The sequence below is a fragment of the Coenobita brevimanus genome, chromosome 26 (genome assembly GCF_032717465.1).
Source record: "Coenobita brevimanus isolate Jiangsu-jjx chromosome 26, ASM3271746v2, whole genome shotgun sequence".
In the NCBI taxonomy this organism is placed as follows: domain Eukaryota; kingdom Metazoa; phylum Arthropoda; class Malacostraca; order Decapoda; family Coenobitidae; genus Coenobita; species Coenobita brevimanus.
The window spans coordinates 12,969,611-12,997,073 of record NC_136979.1 but is presented as its reverse complement, the minus strand read 5'-3'; the positions used below and the strand labels follow the sequence as shown (position 1 = coordinate 12,997,073).

At 40.9% G+C, this 27,463-nt stretch overlaps 1 protein-coding gene across 1 annotated transcript in view; it reads right to left on the bottom strand.

Moving 5' to 3' along the window:
• Nucleotides 1-27,463, bottom strand: part of CadN (neural cadherin) — a 481,090-nt gene that overhangs the window by 88,808 nt on the left and 364,819 nt on the right. Inside the window, exons 22-23 of the mRNA XM_080267947.1 lie at nt 22,839-25,111; nt 21,520-22,432 (exon numbers count right to left, since the gene is read on the bottom strand). Of these exons, the coding sequence (XP_080124073.1) occupies nt 21,520-22,432; nt 22,839-25,111 (3,186 nt within the window). The remainder of the gene's footprint in view (nt 1-21,519; nt 22,433-22,838; nt 25,112-27,463) is intronic.

Genomic DNA, 27,463 nt, shown 5'->3' with positions numbered 1-27,463 from the left:
TGTAACTAGCCCATCTACCCTCAACACACCTTCACTTGACAGGGTTGGTACATGTCCCGTTGGAACGCTCCTCTATTTTTCCCACTGATTCTTAACTTCACACTTCAACGTTTCACATTTCGCACGGTTTTGGCGGAACATCCAAACAGTGAAAAACGAGGAGTTACTGCATACATGTATACATATACATACATATATATATATATATATATATATATATATATATATATATATATATATATAAACCAATTTGAATAAATCATCTTGGTAATGTCCTCTTTCTCGTTTACACCCTGATTTTTGGATATCCAGGTATTACTCCAATATTCTGTATAGTTCTGATGATATTATCCCTGACAACTGAGCAAAGAATTGCAAATTTACTGTGAAATTATACCACTTCACCAGTAATGAAATAAGAAAGTATGCATGTACAGTACTTGGCTAATCAGAAGTTTGTAAGACCTCAAGACTATAAACTACAACCAATAATGCACATTGCTATATGAGCTATCATGAATACTGTCTCCACTTATGCAACTTAATGCATCATTTACTCACTATATTATAAGTTTGTGCTCCCAACCTGACACTTTGGTCTCAATCACATCCACTTTTACTCGAAATTGGAAAACACTAATCCAACGTACAGTAATACAGTAATGTATAAAGTTCATTTTAAAACCTGTTAAATAATGAGTTGAATTAATTATGTTAAATCACCAAATAAAGTACATAAACAACAAAAGTATAATCTACTATAATGCCACAGAAGAATGCGTTTGGTGCAATTTAACTGTCGTGAATGATACCGAGACAGTAAAGATATCTTTTATAATTTAATACGATCTTAAATAAAGTCTACGCCTTTCAACGGTATATCAATATATTGTATTTTTCTTCTTGAATATTAACATCATATGCAGCTGTTGCAAAATAAGTTTTAACTCATTTAAGCCATTATTGCAACAAGAGGCATGAGTAAAAACCAAGTCACTTAAAAAGTAACATAAATCATGGAATACATTTTATACAATTCCCTGTTCTTAGATTAATTCAGTGTGTGTGTGTGTGTGTGTCTGTGTGTGTGTGTGTGTAATTCACTGGGTCAGTCAGGATCGTATGAAGGTTGTGATCATTAGCTTTTTACCCTCCCAGAAGAGAGCTGGGAGTTCATATAGTCCGATCTAAGGGCAAAGCCTTGACCTTCACACATGCACACACCAATCCCCTTGATCAAGGGGTCAGTACCTACCCGCTTCATCAGTGAAACTTTTTGCATCCCGAGCAAAACACGAACCATCATCTTAGCAGATGCTAGGCAAGAGCATTGCCACTGAGCTGGCGAGCAGTGCAAAAGAAGTCAGTAAAAGAGCGAATGTTGAACTCGGTACACCTGTAGCAAAGTCCCAAAAGCTGGTCCACCATACTTCAACTCGCCTCCTTAATGTGTGTGTGTGTGTGTGTGTGTGTGTGTGTGTGTGTGTGTAAAACTGCATAGAGTGTGTTGTATGTGCAACTATTTGTATTAACAGAGAGAGAGAGAGAGAGAGAGAGAGAGATCGACCTATCGTACTCTCTCTTGAACGAATGCCTGAATGAACCATGGCTTCCGTTCCAGTTTGGGGAATTTTTGAGAACGACTGACCTATCATACTCACTCTTGAATGAATGCCTGAATGAACCATGAATTCGATTCCAGTTTACGGAATATTTATTAACTGTCACATCCATACATGTGTGTACTCATAGAGAGAGAGAGGGGGAGGAGGAAAGAGACGACATTCCAGTATGAAACAAAATAATCATGATTCTTATGTTATCAGATGTAGAGCCTGCCCTCAACCTGTTCCTTCCCACTGATATTTCAGGGGTGTAGCATTGCCGACAACCCTCCCACTAAACATCAACATACAGGCTTGGGACGAGTGTAGTGAGTAGGCAGGGATGCCTGACTATCAAAATACAGTAATATTTTGTTGCAAAACCTAGTTGGGCAACTGTACATGTAGGTAGGCTTTTTCTTTTTTTCTTTTTTAATGTTTTTTTGTATGGTTTTCTTGGTCTATCTATCTATCTATTGCCAGACGCCTCAATCCCATTTGGGGTGGCCACAAACAAATCGCCTCCATGTCGCCCTGTCCCCTGCCATTTCACTGCCCTGCTCCCAACTCACACCCCCCTCTCTCATATACCTCTCCACCCCATCCCTCCATCTCATCCTCGGCCTCCCCCTCCCTCTTCCCCCCTCCACGTCACTCACATACACTCTCTTCGTCAGTCTTTCGCCCTCCATCCTCTCCACATGGCCAAACCACCTCAGTGTGTTCCTCATAATGCTTCCTATCACATCCACATCAACAACACAACGCTCCTTTATATCCTCATTTGTCAGCCTGTCTCTCCATGTGACTCCACAGGCTCCTCTTAAATAACTCATTTCCACTGCTCTCACTCTTGACTTGTGTCCTTCCAACAACGTCCAAGCTTCACTCCTGTACGTTAGAGTTGGTATCTTGGTGTCTAAATATGCTTGAATGACTAGAGAACACTACCAAAATAAGCAGAGGTGCTGTACAAATGGGTTAGGCACAGGTAGGAGGTTGGGTATAGGTAGGGTATGAGTATAATAGGGCGATACTGTTCATTATCCGGACGTCGGCATTACCCGAACATGCCTTTGGCTCTATTATGTCGGATAATTGAGGGGTTAATTTAGATCTGAAGAAAGCCTTTGACAAGGTACCCTATAAACAACTAATGTGGAAATTGGAGCACATAGAAGGACTAAAGGGAGCCCCTTGGAATGGATAAACAACTTCATGACAGACAGATGAAGACATTAATAAAGGACAGGATGTCAGTGTGGAAGGACGTATTAGGTGGAGTCCTGCAGGGCTCGGGGCTGGTGCCCATAATGTTCCTGATCTACATAAAAGATATGGTGAAACAGTTATGCGAGCCTGTTTGCAGATGATGCAAAGATCATGAGGGGAATTGAAGTATAAGAGGCTTGCAAATTGCTGCAGGAAGATCTGGATGGGATTTATGATTGGTGCTGGGTATGGGAAATGAAATTCAGTGCAAAATACTGGAAATGATTAAAAGTACTAAGAGGCCATCACTGAATTACTCAACGGGAAAGGAACTAATTACAAGAGTGAGAGAAGAGGACCTGGGAGTGTTGGTCCAGGATAATTTGTCACCTGAAAAACACATTAACAAGATTGTCAGAGAGACATTTTAGCTCTTGATAAACATAAGAGTGGGATTTCAATACATGGATGAGGTGATGATGAAACAGCTGATAGTGGATATGATCCACCCCAGGTTAGAATATGCAGTGGTAGTGTGGTCTCCACATAAAATGAAAGATATAAACAAAATTGAGAGAACACAAAGAACAACAACAAAGATGGTCCCTAGCCTGACAGATCTATTGTACAAGGAAAGACTAGAAAAGCTGGGTCTGCCTTCCTTAGAAGAAAGAAGAGAGAGAGGCAACGTGATTGCAGTGTTCAGAAGAATGATGGGCGTAGATAAAATTGACAGAAAAGACCTGTTTGTATGGGATGGGGGAGCAACAAGAGGGTATGGAAAGAAATAGAAGAAAAGTTGCTTGAAAGATATCAAAAAATGCAGTTTTCCATATACGGTAGATGCAGTTTTCCATATACGGTAGATGCACTGACCTGTGGAATAGCCTGGACAAAGTCCAAAAACTTAAATGACTTTAAAGCAAAGTTTGATCGACTGAGACACAGAGATGGGATCTCACAAGCGTAGCTCATTTCCTGTATATCACAAATAGGTAAATACAGCTGGGTAAATGCACTCCATCACAAAACTTTTTTTTTCTACTTCACAATAGCTAATTTACACAAAATGACGTGGTCAGAAAATAGTGGAATGTATAATGAGGTTTTAAATTATTCTCAAGCTTACATGAGCTTTATTCGCATCCTTACTGTAATTAATAATATTCCTTGCCATGTCCTTACCTATACATTACACAGTACAACATACTTCATTCAGTTATTTTAGTATCCTTTCATCTTTAGTCATTATGTAGGTACTGGTACACACACACAGACACACACACAGACACACACAGACACACACACACACACACACAGTGTGTGTGTGTGTGTGTGTGTGTGTGTGTGTATTTACCTATTTGTATTTACCTATTTGTAGTATACAGGAATTGAGCAATGCTCGTGTTGTCCTGTCTCCATATCCACATTTATCAAGTCTACCTTTACACACATGAATGTTTTTCTCATGCACCACCTCTTTGTCTAAGTCGTTCCAAATATTTAAGTATTTACCTAATATACCTAATTGTGATATACACGTAATGTACTATGCTCGTGGGTTTCCGTTGCTGTTTCTCAAAAAGTCGAATTTAGCTTTAAACTCGTTTAAGTTTTTAGACTGGACGATCTCTTTGTCCAGGCTATTCCATAAGTCTATACTTCTGTAAGGAAAGCTATATTTCTTGATATCCTTCAAGCAGCTTGACTTTTTCAATTTCATTCCATGTCCTCTTGTTGCTCTCTTATCCCATACAAACAGATCTTCTTTGTCAATTTTATCTACTCCCACCATGGTACTGAAAACCGCAATCATGTCTCCCCTCTTTCTCCTTTCCTCTAACGAAGGCAAATCCAGTTTTTCCAGTCTCTCTCTGTATGACAGGTCTGTCAGACTGGGGACCATCTTGGCTGCTGTTCTTTGTATTCTCTCAATCTTGTTTATATCTTTCTTTTTGTGTGGGGACCACACTACCGCTGCATATTCTAACCTGGGGCGGATCATGGCCACTATCAATTTTTTCATCATTTCCTCATCCATATAATGAAATGCTACTCTTATGTTAGTCAAGAGTTTATAAGTCTCTCCAACTATCTTGTTAATGTGCGTTTCTGGTGACAAACTATCTTGGACCAGCACTCCCAAATCTTTCTCTTCTCTCCTTTTTGTGATTAATTCATTACCCAAAAGATAATTCATTGATGGTCTCCTGGTACTTTTACCCATTTCCAATATTTTACATTTCTTTACATTAAATTTCATTTCCCACGTCCGGCTCCAATTGTGTATCCTATCCAAATCCTCCTGCAGTATTTTACAATCCTCCTCAACCTCTATCTTCCTCAAGATCTTTACATCATCAGCAAACAGACTTGCATAACTGTTCACTCCATCTACCATATCATTTACGTAAATCAGGAACATTACTGGCGCCAACACTGAGCCTTGAGGGACTCCACTTGTTACTTCCCTCCATCCAGACATCTTTTCCTTTATTACTGTCCTCATTTATCTGTCTCACAAAAAGTCTCTCATCCATTCCAGAAGTTTCCCCCTTAGTCCTCCTATATATTCTAGTTTCCACATTAGTCTCTTATGAGGTACCTTGTCAAAGGCCTTCTCTAAGTCTAAGTACACACAATCCACCCAACCATCTCTCTCCTGTACCACATCAATCGCTCTTGAGTAAAAGCTCAACAAGTTGGAAACACATGACCTTCCACTTCTGAATCCAAACTGACATTCAGCCAAAATATTCATCTCTTCCAGATATTTTATCCATCTGTCTTTCAGGATTCTCTCACACAATTTTGCGACCATGCTGGTTAGAGACACTGGTCTATAATTCAGGGGTTCTTCCCTGTTTCCTCCCTTGTAAATTGGTACCACATTTGCCCTCTTCCATTCTTCTGGCACTTTCCCCTCTTCCAGTAAGCATACAATTAAGCTGTGAATTTTATCCGCCAGTTGTTCTCTGCATTCCTTCAGTACCCAATTAGAAATTCCATCAGGTCCTGGGGCTTTCCTTACATCTTGAGTTTCCAGTAATTTATACACTTCCTGTACCTCCACTTTTATATCTTTCATCACCGGAACATTTCTAATCACTCCCTCCCCTTCCACAAGCTCCTTTTCTTTAGTGAAAACTGACTGGAAACGTTTGTTCATTATTTCTGCTTGCATTGCCGCATCCTTAAAGACCTCTCCTTCTACTTTCAGCTTGGTGATTCCTTCCTTTTGTTTCAGTTTGCCATTAACAAATCTATAAAACAGTTTGGGTTCATCCTTGCATTTGTCAATTATACCTTTTTCAAAATTCCTTTCTTCTTCTCTACGTATTCTTGTGTATTCATTTCTTGTTCTTTTATATTCTTCCTTTGTTCTGTCGTTACCTCTCTTTCTCCAATTGTTCCACGCCTTATCTCTCTCTTTTTTGCTATCATACACCTTCTATTAAACCACTCCTTTTTCCTGTTTTCTTTCCCTCTTACTCTTGGTACAAATTTTTCCACTCCCAAATTATAGAGGTCTAGAAAGATATCCCACTTCCTCTGTATCTCTCTTGTTTCTCTCAATTTTCTCCAATCCGCATTTTCAAAAAAGTTTCTCAATCCTGTAAAATTTGCTTTCCCAAAGTTGTATCTTCCCTGTCTATGAAGCTCGTCTCTTGGCTCGACGTTTCCTATTAACATCTGGAACTCAATGACCACGTGATCACTTTTTCCCAAAGGACAGAGATATTCCAATGATTCTATTACATCGGGTTCTTTGGTGAACAGTAAATCTAACCTTGCTGGTGTGTCCTCACCTTGAAACCGTGTCTCTTCTTTGACCCATTGCGTCATCACATTATTCATTATTATATTTAATAACATAGTGCCCCACGAATCTTCGCCGCCTCCCGAGTACCATTCCTCCCAGTTCACCTCTTTACAATTAAAGTCACCCACCAAAATTATATTATTGCTTTTCTCAATTATTTTTTGCAAGTAGCTAGCCATATCTGACAACATCTCATGGTATTCGTCATCCTTCCATGCTCTCGTCTTTGGGGGAACATACACTACCGCCATATCTCTCTTAACATTCTCTCCAGTTTCTAATTTCATATATATCACTTCAGCCCTGCCTTCTCCCATTTCCACAGTATCTACATTTATGTTGTTCTTCACTGCTATCATCACTCCTCCTCCCTTTTTTTCTTTTCTGTCTTTTCTCCATAGTTTGTATTTACCATCTCCCAAATGAACATCAATATCTTCTCTTAATTTGGTCTCTACAAAGCACATGACATCAGGTTCATGTTCTCTCAAGAAATCATTAATTTCGATCCTTGTCAATATGAAACCATCAACATTAGTATATATCACCTTCAAATTATTTTTGACATTATTAATACTCTCTTCTCTCCTACTCTCTGTCCGTACCACTTCCTCAACTTCTGATCTTTCACAACCATCCCCCCTAGTTTCCTTCACTTCTATTTCCTTAAATACCATTTCCTTACTTTCATATCCAATACTCTCCAAAAAAAAGTATTACATTCTTCCTCTGTCCTCTTATCATTTTTTTCCTTTACTTCTTCCTTTAATGATTTTAAAACTTCTCTTTCTTCTTCATTCAGATCTTTTCTTATTATAATATTTTCCATCCCCGCCTCTTTGCTTAATTTCCAGGTCACTTTAAGTATCTCATTTATTACACTTTCTGATGTAAATTTGACTCTCATTGGTGTGTGTGTGTGTGTGTGTGTGTGTGTGTGTTAGCAAGCCTATAAATGGTGATGGACTTTAATTTTTACCAGCCGTGATCGCGAAGCTGATATTGTTTTCAATTTGTCTGTCTGTATTTACCTAATTGTGATATACAGGAAATGAGCTATGTTCGTGGGGTCCTGTCTCCGTTTCTCAATAAGCCAAATTCTGCTTTAAACTCATTGAAGTTTTTAGACTGGGTGATCTCTTTGTCCTGGCTATTCCACAGGTCTATGCATCTATAAGGAAAACTATATTTCTTGATATCCTTCAAGCAGCTTAAGCCCTTCAGTTTCATTCCGTGTCCTCTTGTTACTCTCCCATCCCATACAAACAGATCTTCTCTGTCAATTTTATCTACTCCCAGCATGGTCCTGAACACTGCAATCATGTCGCCCCTCTCTCTCCTTTCCTCAAAGGGAGGCAAATCCAGCTTTTCCAGCCTCTCTGTACGACAGATCTGCTAGACTGGGGATCATCTTGGTTGCTGTTCTTTGTATTCTCTCGATCTTGTTTATATCTTTCTTTTTGTGTGGGGACCACACTACTGCTGCATATTCTAACCTGGGGCAGATCATGGCCACTATAAATTTTTTCATCATCTCATCCATGTAATGAAATGCAACATCTCTCTAACTCTCTAACTGTCTTGTTCATGTGTTTTTCAGGTGACAAACTATCCTGAACCAGTACTCCCAATCTTTCTCTTCTCTCACTTTTGTGACTGGTTCATTACCCATCAAATAATTCAGTGATGGACTCTTGGTACTTTTACCCATTTCCAATATTTTACATTTCTTTGTGTTGAATTTCATTTCCCACATCCGGCTCCAATCATGTATCCTATCCAGATTCTCCTGTAGCATTTTACAGTCCTCCTCAACCTCTACCTTCCTCAAGATCTTTGCATCATCAGCAAACAGACTTGAATAACTGTTCACTCCATCTACCATATCATTTACGTAAATCAGGAACATTACTGGCGCCAATACTGAGCCCTGTGTGACTCCACTTGTTACTTCCCTCCATCCAGACATCCTGTCCTTTATTACTGTCCTCATTTGTCTGTCTCTCAAAAAGTCACTCATCCATTCCAGGAGGTTTCCCTTCAGTCCTCCTGTATGCTCTAATTTCCACATTAGTCTCTTATGGGGTACCTCGTCAAAGGCTTTCTCCAAATCTATATACAAACAATCCACTCAACCGTCTCTCTCCTGTAGCACGTTAATCGCTCTTGAGTAAAAGCTCAACAAGTTGGAAACACATGACCTTCCACTTCTGAATCCAAACTGACTTATGCCAAAATATTCATCTCTTCCAGATATTTTATCCGTCTCTCTTTCAGGATTCTCTCGCACAATTTTGCGACCATGCTGGTTAGGGACACTGGTCTATAATTCAGGGGTTCTTCCTTGTTTCCTCCTTTATAAACTGGTACCACATTTCCCCTCTTCCATTCCTGAGGCACTTTCCCCTCTTCCTGAGAACACACAATTAAACTGTGAATCTTATCCGCCAGTTGTTCTTTGCATTCCTTCAGTACCGAAACAGAGATTCCATCCAGTCCTGGGGCTTTCCTTACATCTTGAGTTTCCAGTTATTTATACTGTACACTTCCTGTACTTCCACTTATATATCTTTTATCACTACAGTTCTAGTCACTCCCTCCCCCTCCACAAACTCCCTTTCATTAGTGAAACCGATTGGAAACATTTGTTCATTATTTCAGCTTGGTATTGCCGCATCTTTAAAGGCCCCTCCTACTTTCAGTTTGGTGATTCCTTCTTTTTGTTTCAATCTGCCATTAACAAATCTATAAAACTATTTGGGTTCTTCCTTACATTTGTCAATTATACTTATAGACAGAGTTAGAGAAAGAACAGAGAAATTAGTTGGCGAAGAACAGGGAGGCTTTAGGAAGGGAAGAGGTTGTGTAGATCAGATATTCATTCTTAGATCTTTAGTGGAAAAGTTTCTAGAGAAGGGAAAGAAGTTGTATGCGGCTTTCATGGATTTGGAGAAAGCATATGACAGGGTGGATAGACAAGGATTGTGGAAAGTGTTAAGAATATATGGAGTAGATGGGAAGTTGTTGAATGCTGTGAAGAGTATGTACGATGGTGCGAAGGCTGCAGTGCGTGTGGATGGTGAACTAAGTGAATTTTTCTCTTTGAAAGTTGGTTTGAAACAAGGATGTGTCATGTCTCCATGGTTGTTCAATCTGTACATGGATAGGGTAATAAAAGAGGTACAAGGTAGGGTAGTGGATGTTGGAGTGGCCCTGGTGAGAGAGGATAGTGTTTGGAAACTCCCTGTACTGTTGTTTGCAGATGATACTGTGTTGTTGAGTGAAGACGAAGGGGAGCTGCAAGGCTTGGTGGATGAGTTTGAGAGAGTGTGTAAGAAACGGAACCTAAAGGTGAATGTAGGGAAGAGTAAAGTGATGGCCTTTGAGAGAGGTGAAGTTAGTGAATGTACAGCGAGGTTAGATGGTGAGGAATTGGAAAATGTGAGTACGTTTAAGTATTTGGGTAGTGTGATGAGTAAGGATGGAGGTTTGGAGGGTGAAGTGCTTGAAAGGGTACAGCAGGGGAGAAAGGTTGCTGGTTCCTTGAAAGCAGTGATAAGAAACAGGGAAGTGAGCATGGAAGTGAAAAAGTTACTACATGACAGTATTGTGATACCAACTCTGACGTACGGAAGTGAAGCTTGGACATTGTTGGAAGGACACAAGTCAAGAGTGAGAGCAGTGGAAATGAGTTATTTAAGAGGAGCCTGTGGAGTCACGTGGAGAGACAGGCTGACGAATGAGGATATAAAGGAGCGTTGTGGTGTGGATGTGATAGGAAGCGTTATGAGGAACACACTGAGGTGGTTTGGCCATGTGGAGAGGATGGAGGGCGAAAGACTGACGAAGAGAGTGTATGTGAGTGAGGTGGAGGGGGGAAGAGGGAGGGGGAGGCCGAAGATGAGATGGAGGGATGGGGTGGAGAGGTATATGAGAGAGGGGGGTGTGAGTTGGGAGCAGGGCAGTGAAATGGCGGGGGACAGGGCGACTTGGAGGCGATTTGTTTGTGGCCACCCCAAACGGGATTGAGACGTCTGGCAATAGATAGATAGATAGATACCTTCTTCGAAGTTCCTTTCTTCCTCTCTACGTATTCTTGTATATTCATTTCTAGTTCTGTGTATATGTTAGCATGATAACTTTGCATCTGCTCAAGATATCATCACAAAATTCTACAGGTGTGCAGTAGGGATGAAAATCTCCTAAAAGTTCAAAAATGGTCAAAGTAGGTCATGACCTGTGTGACTGCTACTATGATAACTTTGCAATCACTCAAGATATCATCACAAAATTTTACAGGTGTGTATTACAGATGAAAATCTCCTAGGAGTTTGAAATTGGTGAAAGCAGGTCAAGGTCATATCCCTAGCCATGATAGATATTTATCAGCTCACAGCTGGTGTGATTTCCCCCCTTGGGGGGGGCCTCTAGTTAACCTGTGCTTGCACTTTGAAATATTAAAATATTAAATATTTGTACAGTATTTTAAATCATGAAGATTTCTATGACGTGCAAAATTTAACTCGCATTAAGTCGAAAGGATTTGGTTTAAGCTGAAAATATGTAAGTAATTGTATGTGTTACTTTAAATCAATAATTTAAAATTGATTCACAGTAAGTTGACGTTATACTGTTTAGCCACTGTAACGCGACACATGTAGGCCAAACAAGTGCCAATTATCAGCGAGGATTTCAGGGCACTGGGGAGAGTCCATTTGAACTGGTATCCCATTAAGTAAATCCACCTTTTCAGCAATATGGAATCATTATAAAACTTCCAACTGCTGTATAACCTCTCCTATTTCTCCATACTGTTCAGTACCCATGACAATCTGACATGAGTGAGAGCAGTCACTGCTCACTTACCATCTACATCTCTCACTCAGCACTCACAAATTCTCCATGCAGTTACAGTAATCTCTCAATTATCCGTCATTACAATATCTGGCCTACTGCAATATCTAGCACTTTTTGCTTGGTTCTGTTAAAACAATATGTGATGAAATTAGGCAATATCTAGCTCAGAAACGGGATGTAATCAGCGGTTTTATGCATTTTTCAGCAGTGATGTGTATCATCCAGATTGGACACAGGACCCAATCAGCACACAGGCAGACCCCACAACACATGGCAGCTAATTACAGAGCATTGTGGGAGCAGCCCACCCAAAGCACCAAGCCGACTATCGTCCTTTCATTCTCTCCAGTGGATACTGTATAGGGAGGACATACCTGTGTGTTGTGCATTTGTGACCCATGCAGTGATTACTCCCCAGTGCTATGACTTAGCCTGTGGCTCCCATGCCTCACTTGTTGCTGTAGTGCTGTGACTTACCCTGTGGCCCCTCTCAGTGCTCTGTCTACTCTATCTAAATTCTGCATGATGTCTGGGTTTGTGGCTTTTGTGGCTGTGCCTTGGCTGCTGCAGGTCCTATTTGCCTCTTGCCTAGTCCTAGTTGTTGTCTCCATGGCTCCTCCTCCACCACCTGCTATGAGGTATCGTGTGGTTTTCTCCATGGAGAAGATGTTAATAAGAAGATGGAGCAAGGCTGGACCATCACAAGGCTCAGCCAGTACTACGATATGCCCCTGACCACGTTGTAGGATCTACGGAAGAACAAGCACTCCATAAAGATGTCCTTGCATGGTGAAAACATGGCATGACTGTTCGACGGAATGAGCGCAAGATGATGGCCAAGCCACATCATGGCAAACTTGACCAGGCCTGTCTGAAGTGGTTCAGGCAGCAGCATGGCAGTGGCATGATTGTGCATATGGAGGCTGCAGCCACCAAGTTTGCTGAGCAACTGCACATCACGGAATTCAAGGCCTCTGAAGGTTGGCTGACTCAGTTCAAACTTCAACATGGGCTCTCTAACAAGAGTACAGTACTTTTGGTGAAGCTTTATATGCATGCAAAGAAGGAATAAATGTGTTCTGGACAAAGCTTAACAACCTAATTGATGCAGAAAGTCAATGTCTCAATCAGATTTATAATGCTGATGAAACTAGTCTCTTCTTTAGGTCTATCCCTACTAATACTGTACCTTGGCTGACGTGAAGGTCATAAGGTAAGCAAAAAGCATGCCTCTGCTCTGTGTTGCACCAATGCAACAGGTTCTCATCATCTGAAACCTATTATAGTGGGGCATGCAAAACAGCCACACTGTTTCTGGAGATTGATGGATAGCCTCCCAGAAATTTACGAGGTCTGTTCAGAAAGTATCTGACCTCATCTTTTTTCTCAACAACCACTTGGAGGATAGGGGCAGGGTTTTGTGTAGCACAGTGTGTGATTAATGCCAGCCACCATGAGTTACTCAGTGGCTGATAGTCATCGAATGATCATGGACATGAACTTTAAACCTGTCACATTTCCACACGTCACGATGGCCAAAAAAGTCGAACAACGTTATTGCATCAAATTTTGCCAAAAACTAGGTGATACCCAAGTTGGAACTATCAGGAATATCTAGTAAGTTTTGGGAAATAAAGCCATAAGGGTAACACAAAGGAGTGGTACAATTGCTTAAAAAATGACTGAAGGTCAGTTGAGAGTTATCTGCATCCTGGGAGGCCATCAACAAGCAAGAGTGCTGAAAATGTGAAGAAAGTCTGCGATTTGGTCATAAAATTGCCGGTTGACTGACGCACAAATTGCTACCGAAACTGGAATCAGCGATGGATCAGCACACAAAATTTTAACGGAGGATTTGGGCATGCAAAGATTTGCCGCCAAGTTCGTTCCAAAGCTTCTTTTACGTGAACAACTTGTTCTGCGAATGAACGTTGCTCAAGGGATGTTGGAGTGTGCAAATCACGACCCAGACTTTCTGAAGACTGTTGCAACTGGAAGTGAGACTTGGGTGTACGGGTATGACCCAGAAACCAAAGCCCAGTCATCCCAGTGGAAGTATGCAGGGTTGCTCAGCCAAAAAAGTCCCAACAGGTCCGGAGCATGTAGAAATGCACACTGACAGTTTTTTGACTACCATGGTGTTGTGCACCATGAATATGCACCAGAAGGTCAGAGTGTCAACAAACATTCCTACCTCGATGTTTTGTCTTCATGAAGCTGTTCAGTGGAAGTGACCAAGACCTTTGGAAAGTGGTAAGTTGGAAGCTGCACAATGACAATGCCCAAGCCTGTTCTTCTCAACTAATTCAGGAATTTTTGGCCAAGCACAACATCCTGCAGGTCCAGCAGGCTCCCTACTCACCAGACATGGCTTTTGTTATTCCCCAAGCTCAAAACTCCAGTGAAGGGTTCCCAATTTGAGTCAAGAGAAGAGATCATGAAGAATGTGATGAAGCACCTGCAGGAGATACCGAAAACCGACTTTGAAAAATGTTTCAGGCAGTACAGTAGAAAGAAAGTGAGCTACCTGCGTCAAGACAGAGTTGATTAGCAATTTATTTTTGTTAAGCCTAAGGTCAAATGCTTTCAGAACATTTTCACTCACTGAAGGCTTGGTTCACAGCCAAGCTCCTCAAAGAGTGGTTCTACAAGCATGCTGTGAAGGAGATTAACCATTATTAATAGAAGAGTCTTGGCCTTGCCTGTGACCAAGTAAAGGCTCTGCTCCTGCTTGACAATGATCCTGCTCATCCTTTTGAGATGTTGGTTGGAGATGAAAGTCGTATTAGGGTCATGTTCTTGCCCCCTAATTATTGTATCGTACTGTATATCATGAATCAAACTGCATCCCATGAAATAAGGCATGAATCAGTGTACTGTATGCCAACCACATACTGTACATAGGTGCTATAGTGTACCATAGTGGCTCACATTACACAACTAAAAATATTTTGATTTTTTAGATTGTAAGACAGTCTTAAATCAAGTATATCTTATACTTTGAAAAGCTTAGTGTTGAAAGTTCTCTAGTTGAAGAGAGCAATACTGTTTAGTCAAGGTGTCTTCTGTCATGTTAAATATTTGTTTGGAAGTTACACTCGAATCTGGGCATCATTTACACACATAAACACTAGTAGCTTACACATGATCACTTTCCTGGGTCATGGTCCATACATACACACCACCAGAAGATGTTCACACACTCCCTTCACTTTACCATCTTTCCTTCATACAAACAGACAGACAGATATGGATACAGATGGAAGCAAGTACCTAGCCTAGGCAGGCAATGCAACAAGAGTATAAAGTGAAGCCTATGATAATTCACTGTTTTCCCCCACCCAGGTCATTTGTTTGAGTCATTTCTAATCAACTGGGTATCTACTGGCAAAACAATGTTAAGGGTGACAACGGACTGATTCATAAATACAGGTATACTTGTGCCGACAGCCTAGTTCATTTGGAAATCGAATAGGCTCACGTTCATAGCTATGCTCCACATGGATAACTGGCAGAGTTATCCACTGTACCTTGCTAGCAGGCACTTGGCAGTATGGTCTTAGCCCTGCCACAGAACACCACCTCAAAGATCCAGACTCTCAACCATGAGGTAAAGGGCTGGTATCTGCATCTCATCTATGAGTAATGCAGGAGGTGACAGAAAGGATGAAGGAGTTGAAGGATTTAGAGAACGAAGTAGGGGATGGGGGAATTTTTGGCTTTGGAAGTGCAGCAATGCTGAAAACGGCTTCGCAAACACTGCACAAATTTGGGGAAAACATAACTTAAGGAATGTAGTGTTAGACACTGTGATGGCCTGAAGTAAAGTAACATCAGAGATGATCAAGTACAGATGGAGAAAGGTTCAGCCCAACATTTATCCACCAGTGTCCCCACATGCCATCTTAGAAGCATCACATTCTCTTGCCAATGTTTCATCTTGGACGCACTATCTGCTGCAGACAAAACTGCCTGTTGCACCCCATTTGCAGGCAAATGTTTTGCCAACATAACAAGGCAGAGGATGATCAAGATGTTAGAAGACAACATGGGAATGTCAACAGAGGATCTTACTGCCAAAATAGATGAAAATGCAGCACGTGGTAAAAAAAAAAAAAAAAAAAAAAAAAGCCTTAATCACACTTGTTCTAACACTCCACAACAAGGACAAGGCCTACAAAAGGTACCAGAGCCAACTCACTCCTGAATCTCATCTCTTTTATGTTTCTGCCTGGAGTCATGCTAATTCTCTTTGCTCTGCTAAAAATAATTTCATCTGTACTAAATGCTCTGAACTCCAACTCGAATTCTTCCCGCTTTTTCTGGCATCTTGTCAAAAACCTTTCTAACAACTTTACCTCATCATCCTTCTCTCCTCTTTTCCATCCTGATGGCTCTATAGCTTTTTCTTCTACTGATAAGCAGAACTCTTCGCTCAGACTTTCAGCCTCCAATTCTGCTTTAGATGATTCCGGCGCTATCCTTCCATCACTTCCCCCCTCTGACTTCCTCATGGTTGACATTAAAATTTCTTCAATTGATGCTTGGACATTGTTGGAAGGACACAAGTCAAGAGTGATAGCAGTGGAAATGAGTTATTTAAGAGGAGCCTGTGGAGTCACGTGGAGAGACAGGCTGACGAATGAAGATATAAAGGAGCGTTGTGGTGTGGATGTGGATGTGATAGGAAGCGTTATGAGGAAGCGTGGAGAGGATGGAGGGTGAAAGACTGACGAAGAGAGTGTATGTGAGTGAGGTGGAGGGGGGAAGAGGGAGGGGGAGGCCGAGGATGAGATGGAGTGATGGGGTGGAGAGGTATATGAGAGAGGGGGGTGTGAGTTGGGAGCAGGGCAGAGAAATGGCGGGGGACAGGGCGACTTGGAGGCGATTTGTTTGTGGCCACCCCAAACGGGATTGAGGCGTCTGGCAATAGATAGATAGATAGATAGATGTATTTTCTGCCATCACTGGCCTCAATACTATGAAGGCATATGAGCCTGATGGGGTCCCTCCTGTTGTCCTCAAGAACTGTGTTTCTGTGCTTAAACCCAGCCTAGGTAAACTCTTTCACCTTTGTCTATCAACTCGTACCTTTCCTTCTTGCTGGAAGTTTGCTCTCATTCTGCCTGTCTCAAAAAAGGGTGACCATTCTCAACCCTCTAACTACCGCCCAATTTCTTTAACTTCCTCTATTTCAGAAGTTTTTGTTTCTATTCTTAACAAAAAAATTTTAAAGCACCTTTCCTATCACAACCTTCTTTCATCAGTATGGGTTCTGCCAGGGATGCTCCACTGGCAATCTTCTCACCTACCTTTCAGACTCCTGGTCATCCTTCTTTCGGCACTTTGGCGAAAGCTTTGCCACTGAACTTGACATCTCAAAGGCTTTTGATTGGGTATAGGATAAATTTTTAATATCCAAACTGCCAACTTACAGTTTCTATCCTTCTAACTGTGCCTTTTCTCTAGCTTCCTTTCTGGTTGTTCTATAGCTGCTGCTGTAGACAGCCACCATTCTTTTCCTAGAGCTATCAATTGTGGTGTTCCTCAGGGCTCTGTCCTATCACCAACTCTCTTTCTTTTGTTCAACAATGACCTTCTAAGCTGTTCATCTAACCCCATCCACTCATATGCTGATGACTCCACCCTTCACCTTTCCACTCGCTTCCCACAGCATCCATCTCAGCTGTTACTTCAATAAACAATGTATGAGGCTATTGCACACCTAATGCCTGACTTGGCACATATCTCGGATTGGGGTAAAAGTAATCTTGTTGTTTTTAATACATCAAATCAAACACTCAGTTCTTACATTTATCAGCCTGACAAAATCTTCCACAAGAGTACCCTCTAATTTTTAACAATATCCAACTTAATCCTGCATCATCTTTAAACATACTTGGGGTTTCAGTCTTTTGGGATTTTTCTTAGAAAGAACATATTACCTATCTCATAAAATCTGCTCCCAAGAGATGCTAAGCCGACTCCATGCCTTCTTTACCCCTGCACAGTTGTTGACTTTATAAACGGGTTTTATTCACCCGTGTAGAGTACAACACCCATGTGTGGGGAAGCTCCTCTCATACAGCTCCTCACAACATGGTGAAGTCAAAGTCTTTTCGTTTCATCAACTCTCCTCCTCTTACTAGCTCCCTTCAGCTTCTATACCTTCGCCGTACTGTTGCATCTTTATCTCTTTTCTATTGCTACTTCAGTGGTCACTGCTCGTCTGAACTGGCTGCTTGCATCCCTCCTCTATTAGGCAGGCACGTAGCACCTGTCTAGCAACAAACTCTCATCCCTTTTCTGTACAACTCACTAATGCAAGAGTTAACTGTTACTCCCTGTCCTTCATGCATGCAACAGGTAAACTCTGGAACTGTCTCCCTCTGTCTGTATTTCCTACTGCCTATGATCTCCAGTCTCTCAAGCGTTGTGTGTCCAGTCAACTCAAAATGAACAGTTCTTGAATGTGACTCACTTATTTTTTTTTTTTTTTTTTTTTTTTTTTTGAGGGAACAACCTACAGGCTCCTGGTTTTTGGTTCCTTCTTCCTTGCATTAAAAAAAAAAAAAAAAAAAAAAAAAAAAAAAAGGCTGTACTGCAGGTTAAACCTCTCTCAACTACGGAAGCTGCCATACCAGTTGCTGAGCAATGTTCTTCATTTGGCAGACAAAATTAAGCATGGGCTAATCAATGAGTCTAAGCTGCCTTGGTGAGAAGATTTCCATAACCAGAAAGACCACATTATAAATCTAGTCCACAGTGAACTCTACAAAAATAATCAGTATGCATTGGAAGAGTTTTGCCACCTCCTCATTTTCGCCACTAACCCACCCAGCTCCCCATTCCTGACATGAATAATCTACCTCACCTACCTAACCCGCCTCCCCTACCCTGCCAGCCTCACCAGTTACCACCACAGCAGCTACTGTGATTCTCAGGAGTTCAAGCCAAGGAACCAACACCTCCAGTGAGAAGTCAGAAGCAAGTTCTTCCCTCAACTCCTCAGCCTTGAATCCTTCCCCCCTTAATCAGCAAGCTAGTTGTCATTGTTTGTTAAGGTAAGTTTCTTCACACTTATTTATTGTTTTAAAACTCTTTAATGTCACTGGCTTTGTCATGTGGAGAGGATGGAGAGCGAGAGACTGATGAAGATAGTGTATGAGTGAGGTGGAGGGGGGGAGAGGGAGATGGAGGCCAAGGATGAGATGGAGGGATGGAGTGGAGAGGTATATGAGAGAGGGGGGTGTGAGTTGGGAGCAGGGCAGTGAAATGACAGGGGACAGGATGACATGAAGGCAATTTGTTTCAGGCCACCCCTTACGGGATTAAGGCAACTGACAATACACAGATAGACAGACCTCTATACAGTAGGCTATGCTCTTAAAAACAATATCTATACTCTAGTTGGGGTCATAGAGGGTATTTAGTACAGTAGATTCTCATACCATTTGGTACTGTAAATATCTCGCAAATTTAAGTCATCCAAATTTAAATGGACTACTTAGGGAGAAAAATAAGTTGGTGCAAAGGATGATGGTTACAATACAAACACGGAAAAAATAGGCTTTTTTCTGTTTAATTTTTCTCTTCTCACTCCTTCCTCTGATGATGAAAACAATCTAAAAAAATTATAGCTTACCATTTCCACTAACTCTCTTTCGATATGCCAGTATTACCAAATGAATAATTGCTTGCCACTAGATTCTTAAAAACAACATATTGTAATCAAGAAGTCATATTGTGACACTGTTAAAAAATATAAAACGTTAAAGCTGGAATGAGTCTATCAGTTGGAGCACACAGGCACCTCCTAGAAGGTGCTTTCATCAGTGTCCAACCACTGATTCATGTGGCTGTCTCTCTCCCTCTCATAATTTTTAGTTGTTATGCATTATTTACTTTAAATATGGCTCTTGTCACCAAGCATTGTTATTTTCTGTGAAACATGGTTTGGGCAATTCAGTTAATTTTTTTTATTCATGCTCTCTTGAAAACAATCATTATCCACTAGGTTAGGATGATTCATCCTGGTTTGTGTCCAATGACACATAAAGGAATTTTGGCATAAAAGAACAAATGCACAATGTTGGTACCCACACAACTGTTCACTCAGTGTTTTCATTACATTAATTTTCAATGTCACATTGTCTGTAAAGAATGTACAGGAATGTGTGATACATGATGTTGCTTTTCACGTCTTGATTTAGCGCGGGCTACACCAGGGAGGATTGAGGAACTGTGAGGGTACACAGAATGTACACTGCTGGTACCTGCACAACTATTTACTCGTGTCTTTATTCCACTCATTTTTAATGCTGCTGTATATAGTGTTTTAAATTAAACATTATATACAACAATGAGTGAAATAATTACACTGAGTGAATGGTTGTGCAGGTACCAGGTGGTAGGTGGTGGCAGCCACCATCCACTCACTTGATGTAGTGCTGCTTACTTTTTCCTTCACCTTTATCATTCTTTTTCTGTGTCTGCCCTCCTCTCTTCCTATTTCTTCCATCTTTCCTGTCACTTTTTCTTACACTTCTTTCCTCTTCTCGTGGCTTTACATAGAGTGACAGACTAAATGGTTTCCTGTAAGCCAGGAAACCATTCACAACGCTGGGTGGTAACCATAAAACCAACACATATGTCTTCCCTACATGTCAACAAGTGGATTGGGAAGCGTTTGTGCCCCTCCCTGTAAAATATGTAACTAAAAGCCAAACGGCCATCCCTTACAGAATTATGGCATCTGGCTATAGACAGATATACAATGTTGCTATCATGTGTTGTTTTAGCAGGGTTTGAGGGAAAATGCTTGCATCCTTGTCTCTAGTGAGATTGCTTCCTTGACCATTAAAATGCCTGACACAATAAATGCCGTTAATGATGCAGCTCATGTTATATTTCTATCTTTAATTATCCCACTGGCTGCATATAGCTTTCCAAAAATGCAGAGTGCTAGACTGTGTCATACATTCTAGAACAGCCGTGTGAAATACTCTGAACTTTTCATACTTTTTCGCTCCTACTGCATGCTTATGCTTGATGAGTGGGTCATGCATTGTCAGTGTGGAGTGTAAACTTTGACTAAAATGTTATCATGTTTGGTTAGGTGTAAGTGAGTCAAAACAAACAATGAAAACACAATTTTTTAAACTAGATTTCCCGCACCACGGACATGAGAAATGTTTAGGGCCGCCACAGCCTAGGGGTTAATTAATTCTGACAGGCAAAGTTTTAAAGTAAATACAAATAATGTACGGAATGAGTGTAACTTGAATCACTTCCTAACTTTTTTAATGTAAATCTGAATCACCACAGAAGAAGCCATAACCAGTTCAGCACAAATAATGTCCATGATCTTTTTGTCAGATGACAAATTTTTGGGGGTGGCAGTTCTAATTTTTTATTTTCAGTTCTGCATAGTCAGACTGATTGTGGACAGAAACCAAGAGGCCCTAGATAAGTTCTGTTCCCCAAACTTCAGCCCTGACCTGTCGAAAATCGTGCGTTTGTAACAGAAAATTGTGACTTGGTAGATATTTAATGTGCCATAAAAAATCAGGCTGTCCAAATTTAATCATGCTAAGCTGCAGAATGTAATGAGGGCACATTTGCAGCAGGCTGAGGGTTTGTTAATAAAGATTTATAAAAAGGTACTTCACTCTCATCTTAAATGTCAGGACCAACTTGCCTAGCCCAGGGCTCCTATGCTCCTCATGGGGCAACACAGGCTTGGATGATGGACGGATGGATGGACACAGATCTCCAAGTGCATGGATTCCAAGTGTGCATAATCCCATGTTAACACCTGACCTGTGCATCCAGAGGCATCACTGACATGCAACACATAAGTCCCAAATTTGTTGGATACAATGTAAACTGGAAACAAGAGACAGAGTGTACATCCTGTTACTGTATATCCCTCTCAGGTGAGGATACCACATAGTACTGTGATGCCATTATTATAAAGCAAAAGTTTGGTAAGGCAAGTGTACTGTCACAAAATCAACTTACCTAGCTTATAATCATTGTAGACTTCAAATGTCCTGATGCCTGTATACTCGGCCTTGCCACCAGCATAAACCCCCTCCTGCTTGTCAACATCCATAAGCATGTGTCCTGAGAAGGCCATGGTTTCATTGTAGCGGCGGCCTTCCCCTCCATCCAGCATCAGGGTGGAGGTGGAGCCATGTCGCTCCACCAAAACTGAGTGCCAGATACCATCATTCACTGCCACTGCTGACAGCCACAAATCATGCTCTTCAGTTCTCAAACTATTCAGATTGTATCGAAATCGTAACCTACCATCTTTGATTTCCAAGATTCCATATTCACGATTATGCTGATCGGAAATTCTGAACAACTCTCCGTACTCTTGCCAAGTCCGGAATCTCAGCTGAATTTCAGTACTGAATGCATTAGGCTTAAAAGACAAGGCATATTTCACATAGGACTGTGTCTCAAAATATGAAGAATTTGTGGGCTCATCGCACGTTGGGCCTGTCCAGCCTGGCTTGCACTTGCACACTGGTTGTGAGAGGGAGCCAGAACAGACACCATTGGGTCCACACGTAGGAACTATGGAATTACTGCGACAAGCCTCTTCTAACTGTGGGCAACCCATCTGTGTGTGGCGGTACTGACCAGGTCTTGCCAAGTCATACAACTCACTGTTTACCATTAGGTTTCTGATACATCCACTGAAAAAACGACCATGAGGCACGTGTGACCATTTATACAGACTTGGATCAGGCTGTTCATGAGCAAGACCTCCAACCTGTAGTGGAGCATTTACATTCAAGTATTCATTGAATGGAGGTATTGTTCCCTTAGCCTGGCAGCCTGAGGAGTCGAATATTGGCTCACTACCATCCTCTGGCTCTTGAACTTCGGCAGCCACACAGTGATCAACATCTATTCTTACGAACTGAAAAAAAAATATATATATATATATATACTACATATGAGCTAAAAATTAAACAGATTATATCAAATTCCAGTTTTCCCTTACTAAATGCTTTCACACTTACAAAAAAAGTATAAAACAAGAACTGGAAACATGAATTTGCTACATCCATTTTGGACCAAAGAGTTAAATAAACCACACTATTTATATTTAAGCATGGCTTTGCACCTAAGAGTATGAACTCAAAATGTCTACAACTTAACACATTACTGACAGGTCTTGGAAGTAAACACTACTAATATGAGAAAATACATATAGTAACAGTAACTTAATATCTGTTCAAAATAGATACATCAATGTTGGCTGGTCAACTTATAATCTATATTAGTTATGTATCAGCTTAACAGAAATCAGCATGTGTGCTTACCTCCGTATCCCAGAAAATATCCACTCTGTGCCATGTTCCATCATTCAAGCTATTTTTGGTGTTGACTTTAAGCTGGAGTGTGCCTGACCCAAAGTCTATGAGAAGTCTTGGGCGTCCATTCTCTAGCTCCAGTGCAATGAAATCTGAAACCACCACCTCATCTGATTCTGGCCGTGTGATAGGGCCGTTGTAAAAGAGTAGTCCATCTGGTCGCCTCGTTAGGAATTCAAGACTGATATGAGAGTTATCACACATTTTGAATGGTGGGAACCAAGCAAAGCCATTTCCTCTAAATGTCCTCGTCAACATCTGGCACCTGGGACCATCATATCCTTCTGGACACCTACAGCGAATGCCAGATTTTTCTTCTATACAACGACCACCATTGTAACACGGGTTTGGACGGCACGATTCCTCAGCAGAAAAATTTCTTGCCCCACATGTACACTCAGGTATTACTTCTGTCCTTACACCCACCAAGGAAGTCTTGTTTGCATTCACCATATACGGCAAGTTGGAAATAACTAGGTGATTTGTACACGATCCTTCACAAGCAACGTTTTCATACAGACACTCATCAATCCCCACCATAGTGATGTTTATGCCTACCTCCGCTTCAATATCTGCTCTATGCTGAAGAACAAGGCCATCTAACTTTATAGGATGATAATATGGAGATCCATGAGCTGAAAACCGAATATCAGTGATGGGAGGTCTCTCTTGCCTTAACTGTATGCTAAACACATCCACGTTTTCAACACTGGTACCAACTAATTTAGCTATTTTCTCTCGGAACTTGTCTGCCTTACTGCGGACAACATGCTGTGCTTTAAAGTCCCATATTCTTATGAAGTCTTCATCTGTCATATTTGATATTCGAATCGATCCTGAATTAATGACTGCTACTTCTGGAATTTCTTTGACTGTTACAGTTACGTTTGCTTCTACATCTGTCTGAGTGTGTTTGCGATCATATACATGGAACTGAAGGAAATATGTACCTTCTCCTGTGCCATGTTTCATGGTAATCATTCCATCATCTTCATTTAATTTGAAATGGGGATGAGCTTCTGTTGCCCAGTTGAATTTTTTATCTGGTAAGTCCCAATCATCAAGATCATAAACATACACACGTCCAATCTGTGTTTCAGGAGCCTGACCTTTGTAATTGTACACAAATATATCTTTCGACCCAGGTTGCATCTTGTTATCATTTTCATCTCCAATTATGATAGTTAATGTTGAGGTTCCAGTCATCTGAGGAGTGCCTGCATCCTTTATTACAATTGGCACATGATATTCCTTTTGCACTTCACGATCAAAGGTCCTAAGTGAAGAAATGACTGCCATGCCATCACCATTGGCACCTTTAGGAATGTGTTCCACCTTGAAAGATGCACGAATCTCATCTGAAGCAGTTGAATCCATTCTAAAGTGGAAAGGTGGTCCATTACCCTTTGACCGATCATCATCATCTGTGGCTAAAACCTCCACAATTTTTCTGGGTGACTGGTTCTCTGGCAAAACTGGGCGATAATCTTTCAGGAATCTCGGAGAATTATCATTAATATCCTGGACAATTACAGTCAAAGTGGCAGTAGCAGTTTTTGCTGGCATACCATCATCAATAGCCAAAATTTTTACTGAATGACGAGGATTTTCTTCTCTGTCTAAGCTTCTCTGAATCTTGACAGTTCCAGTATTATCAATAGCAAACTGTCTCCTCCTGTCAGATGCTCTATCAATTGCATACAGCACTTTACTCTGTCCTCCTTGGTCTGGGTCTGTTGCTTTGAATGTCTCTAAACTCTTGCCAATCTCTGCATTTTCAAAAACAGGCACTTCAATATTCGGCTTGACAAATGATGGCTTGTTGTCATTGATGTCACGAACTTCTACCTTGACCCAGGAGTAAGCTACATGGTATTTCTCAGCATCATTATCCTCACCCTTATCATTGACTTGGATCTTAAATCTAAAGCCACCACGCTGCATGGGGTCCTCATAGTCCAGGGGCTGCACAATCTTAAGTGACCCAGTGCCATCATTATTGCGAACCATAGTAAATTTGTCAGCCCCATAACCTGATGATTCGATAACCTTGTAGTGGAATTTGTTGGTCTCATCCTCATCATGTACTGTGACAGTTAGGATGGCCTGGTCAGGTAAGATGGTCCCTTCTGTTTCATCCACTTCTGTCTGCCACTCCTCTTTGGTGAACCGTGGAGGCATGTCATTGATGTCTCGCACACGAATGCTGGCAGTCCCGGTACCTGAGAGATGAACACAATGTGAACATTTGTATATAAAAACTATCAGCATCATCCAGACCTCTTTTCCCATCTACAAATGGGGTGAGGTAGCATCCAAAGAAAAGGAAGAAGAAGAAAAAAAAATAACAGAATGAAACACCAAACAAGTCTGCCCAATTAAATGGGTCACACATTCATTCACTCACCATTCAAACCCTCTAAATCCTGACTTCCCTCTACAAGAATAAACATCCACACTTTTAAGCTATCATGTACCACCTGCAATGAATCATTACTTCACCTGAAAAACATGGGTGCAAAATGCTTCTCATAGACTCCTCTGAACAAAGTACTTCCAATCAGCACTGCTAGTTCCCTAGCCTCATCATCCTCCATACATTAGTTTTCTCCACCCTCATTTACCATCTATCTGTCTACCTTCTTGGTCTACCATGCCTCCTCCCACTTTCAAACTTGCACAGATATACTCTTTTCACCACTTTATTCACATTCATTCTCTACCAATGACCATACCTTCTAAGGACACTCTTCAACTCTGGTGTCCACAGACTTCCTTACTCCATAGCTTCCATAAATTCACTTACTCCTTATCCTATCTGCTATCCACATTCCACATGCATTCCTTAGCAACCTCATTCCTGATACTCATATATTAATGTAGACATTAAAACTTCTTATGCAAGCCTCTTGCATCTGCTACACTCAGACCTCTATTTCATATCAGAGCCTTCAGAATGCCAGCTGCTTTTGTTCCCTGTGCTACTCATTTGCTACTTCACATTTTTTCCCCCTCCCTATCAATGTTACCATGCATATAAACTCCCTTAACAAAAATAATAAATAAATAGGTACAGTATATACCAGATCTATCTATGTATGTATAGCCAAACTCCATAATCCAGTAAGGTGTGGTCATTTGTCTTTGAGTTAGCTGTTTTACAGGGAGGGGCATTAACCCTCCGCCAACCAACTTGCTGACATGTAGGAAACAAATATGGACAGGTTATATGGTTACCACCCAGTGTTGTAAATGGTTTCCTGCCTTACAGGAAACTATTTGGCTTGTCAATGTAAAGCCACCTCAAAAGGTCAGAAGAGTACAGGCATACCCCGGTTTAACGATCTAATTGGTTAGGTAAAACCCCATCGCGAAGCGGGGTATAATATATCGGGGTACTTTTAACATGTATTTCAATGTGGACCGTTTACCAGCCTTGGGTCTCCCCCCAAACCAAGTGCAAAACCCACCCAGATGAGCCCAAAAACAGGTTTAAAGGCAATCTAAATGGCCTAACATCTGTCAAGAAAGCTAACCTAAGCCTAACACCTGTAAATAACTCACTTAAACCAACAAATCAAATCTGAATATCGTCAAATATGTCTGGAAAAAATCAAGCTTAGAAAACTGTACCCAAAATGACAATGTCCACCCCAGCTATGGCTAAAACACATTAACTGAACTCTAAAAACAGTTTATAAATCAACCTAAACACACAATTTTAGTCTGAAATATCATCAACATCGGTAAGAAAAATCAAAACCAATCGTTAAACCAGGGTCTGGCCATCGTTAGGCGGGATATGATGCAATTTTTACCCCCATCCTTTAGCCGGGGTATCACATCTTCGGGTATCATATATCGAGGTATTACTGTAATTAAAAGTGACAGAAAAGATGGGAGAAATAGGAAGAGGGCAGACACAGAAAAAGTGTGATAAAGGAGAAGGAAGAAGTAGGCAGCTCTACATCAAGTGAGTGGATAATGGTCACCACACATAGATAAATAAATAAATAAATTTTACTGTTTTTCAAATAATACTCACCACTAAGCATGTGTCAAGCAGTAACATTCATTTGACCAAATGAAGCTCATCATTAATGAGCAGCATGGTGAATAGTATTTAATAACCTACTGCCTCTAAATAGCCGATAAAATGATGAATGGCTCAAACTGCACAAAATGTGGTTAACTATGGCATGTCAGAATTAAAAAAATATAAATATAGTTGTCTCGATGCTAAAAAGCAAACCATACTTTTTTATCTGACTGTCTGATCATCACCTATAATTTTTTTTTTTTTTTAAATAAACAGAACTAAACCTTCAATGGTTTATTTATGAAGAACAGCTCTTGTTAAACTAACAGGAGTTGCAGGGGAATAGTTTTACAGAAGTTTTTGCAACTAGAATGCAATAAGGTATCACGCAAGGCTAAGTTATACACAAAAACAAATTATATGCAATACTAGGAAGTTACTGTGCTGAGTCCTGACCATGCTATTATGTTCCATTGCTAACAGACTCTCTGTTTCCTAAGTGAAGGTAAATTATGAGGTTAACTCACACCCCACA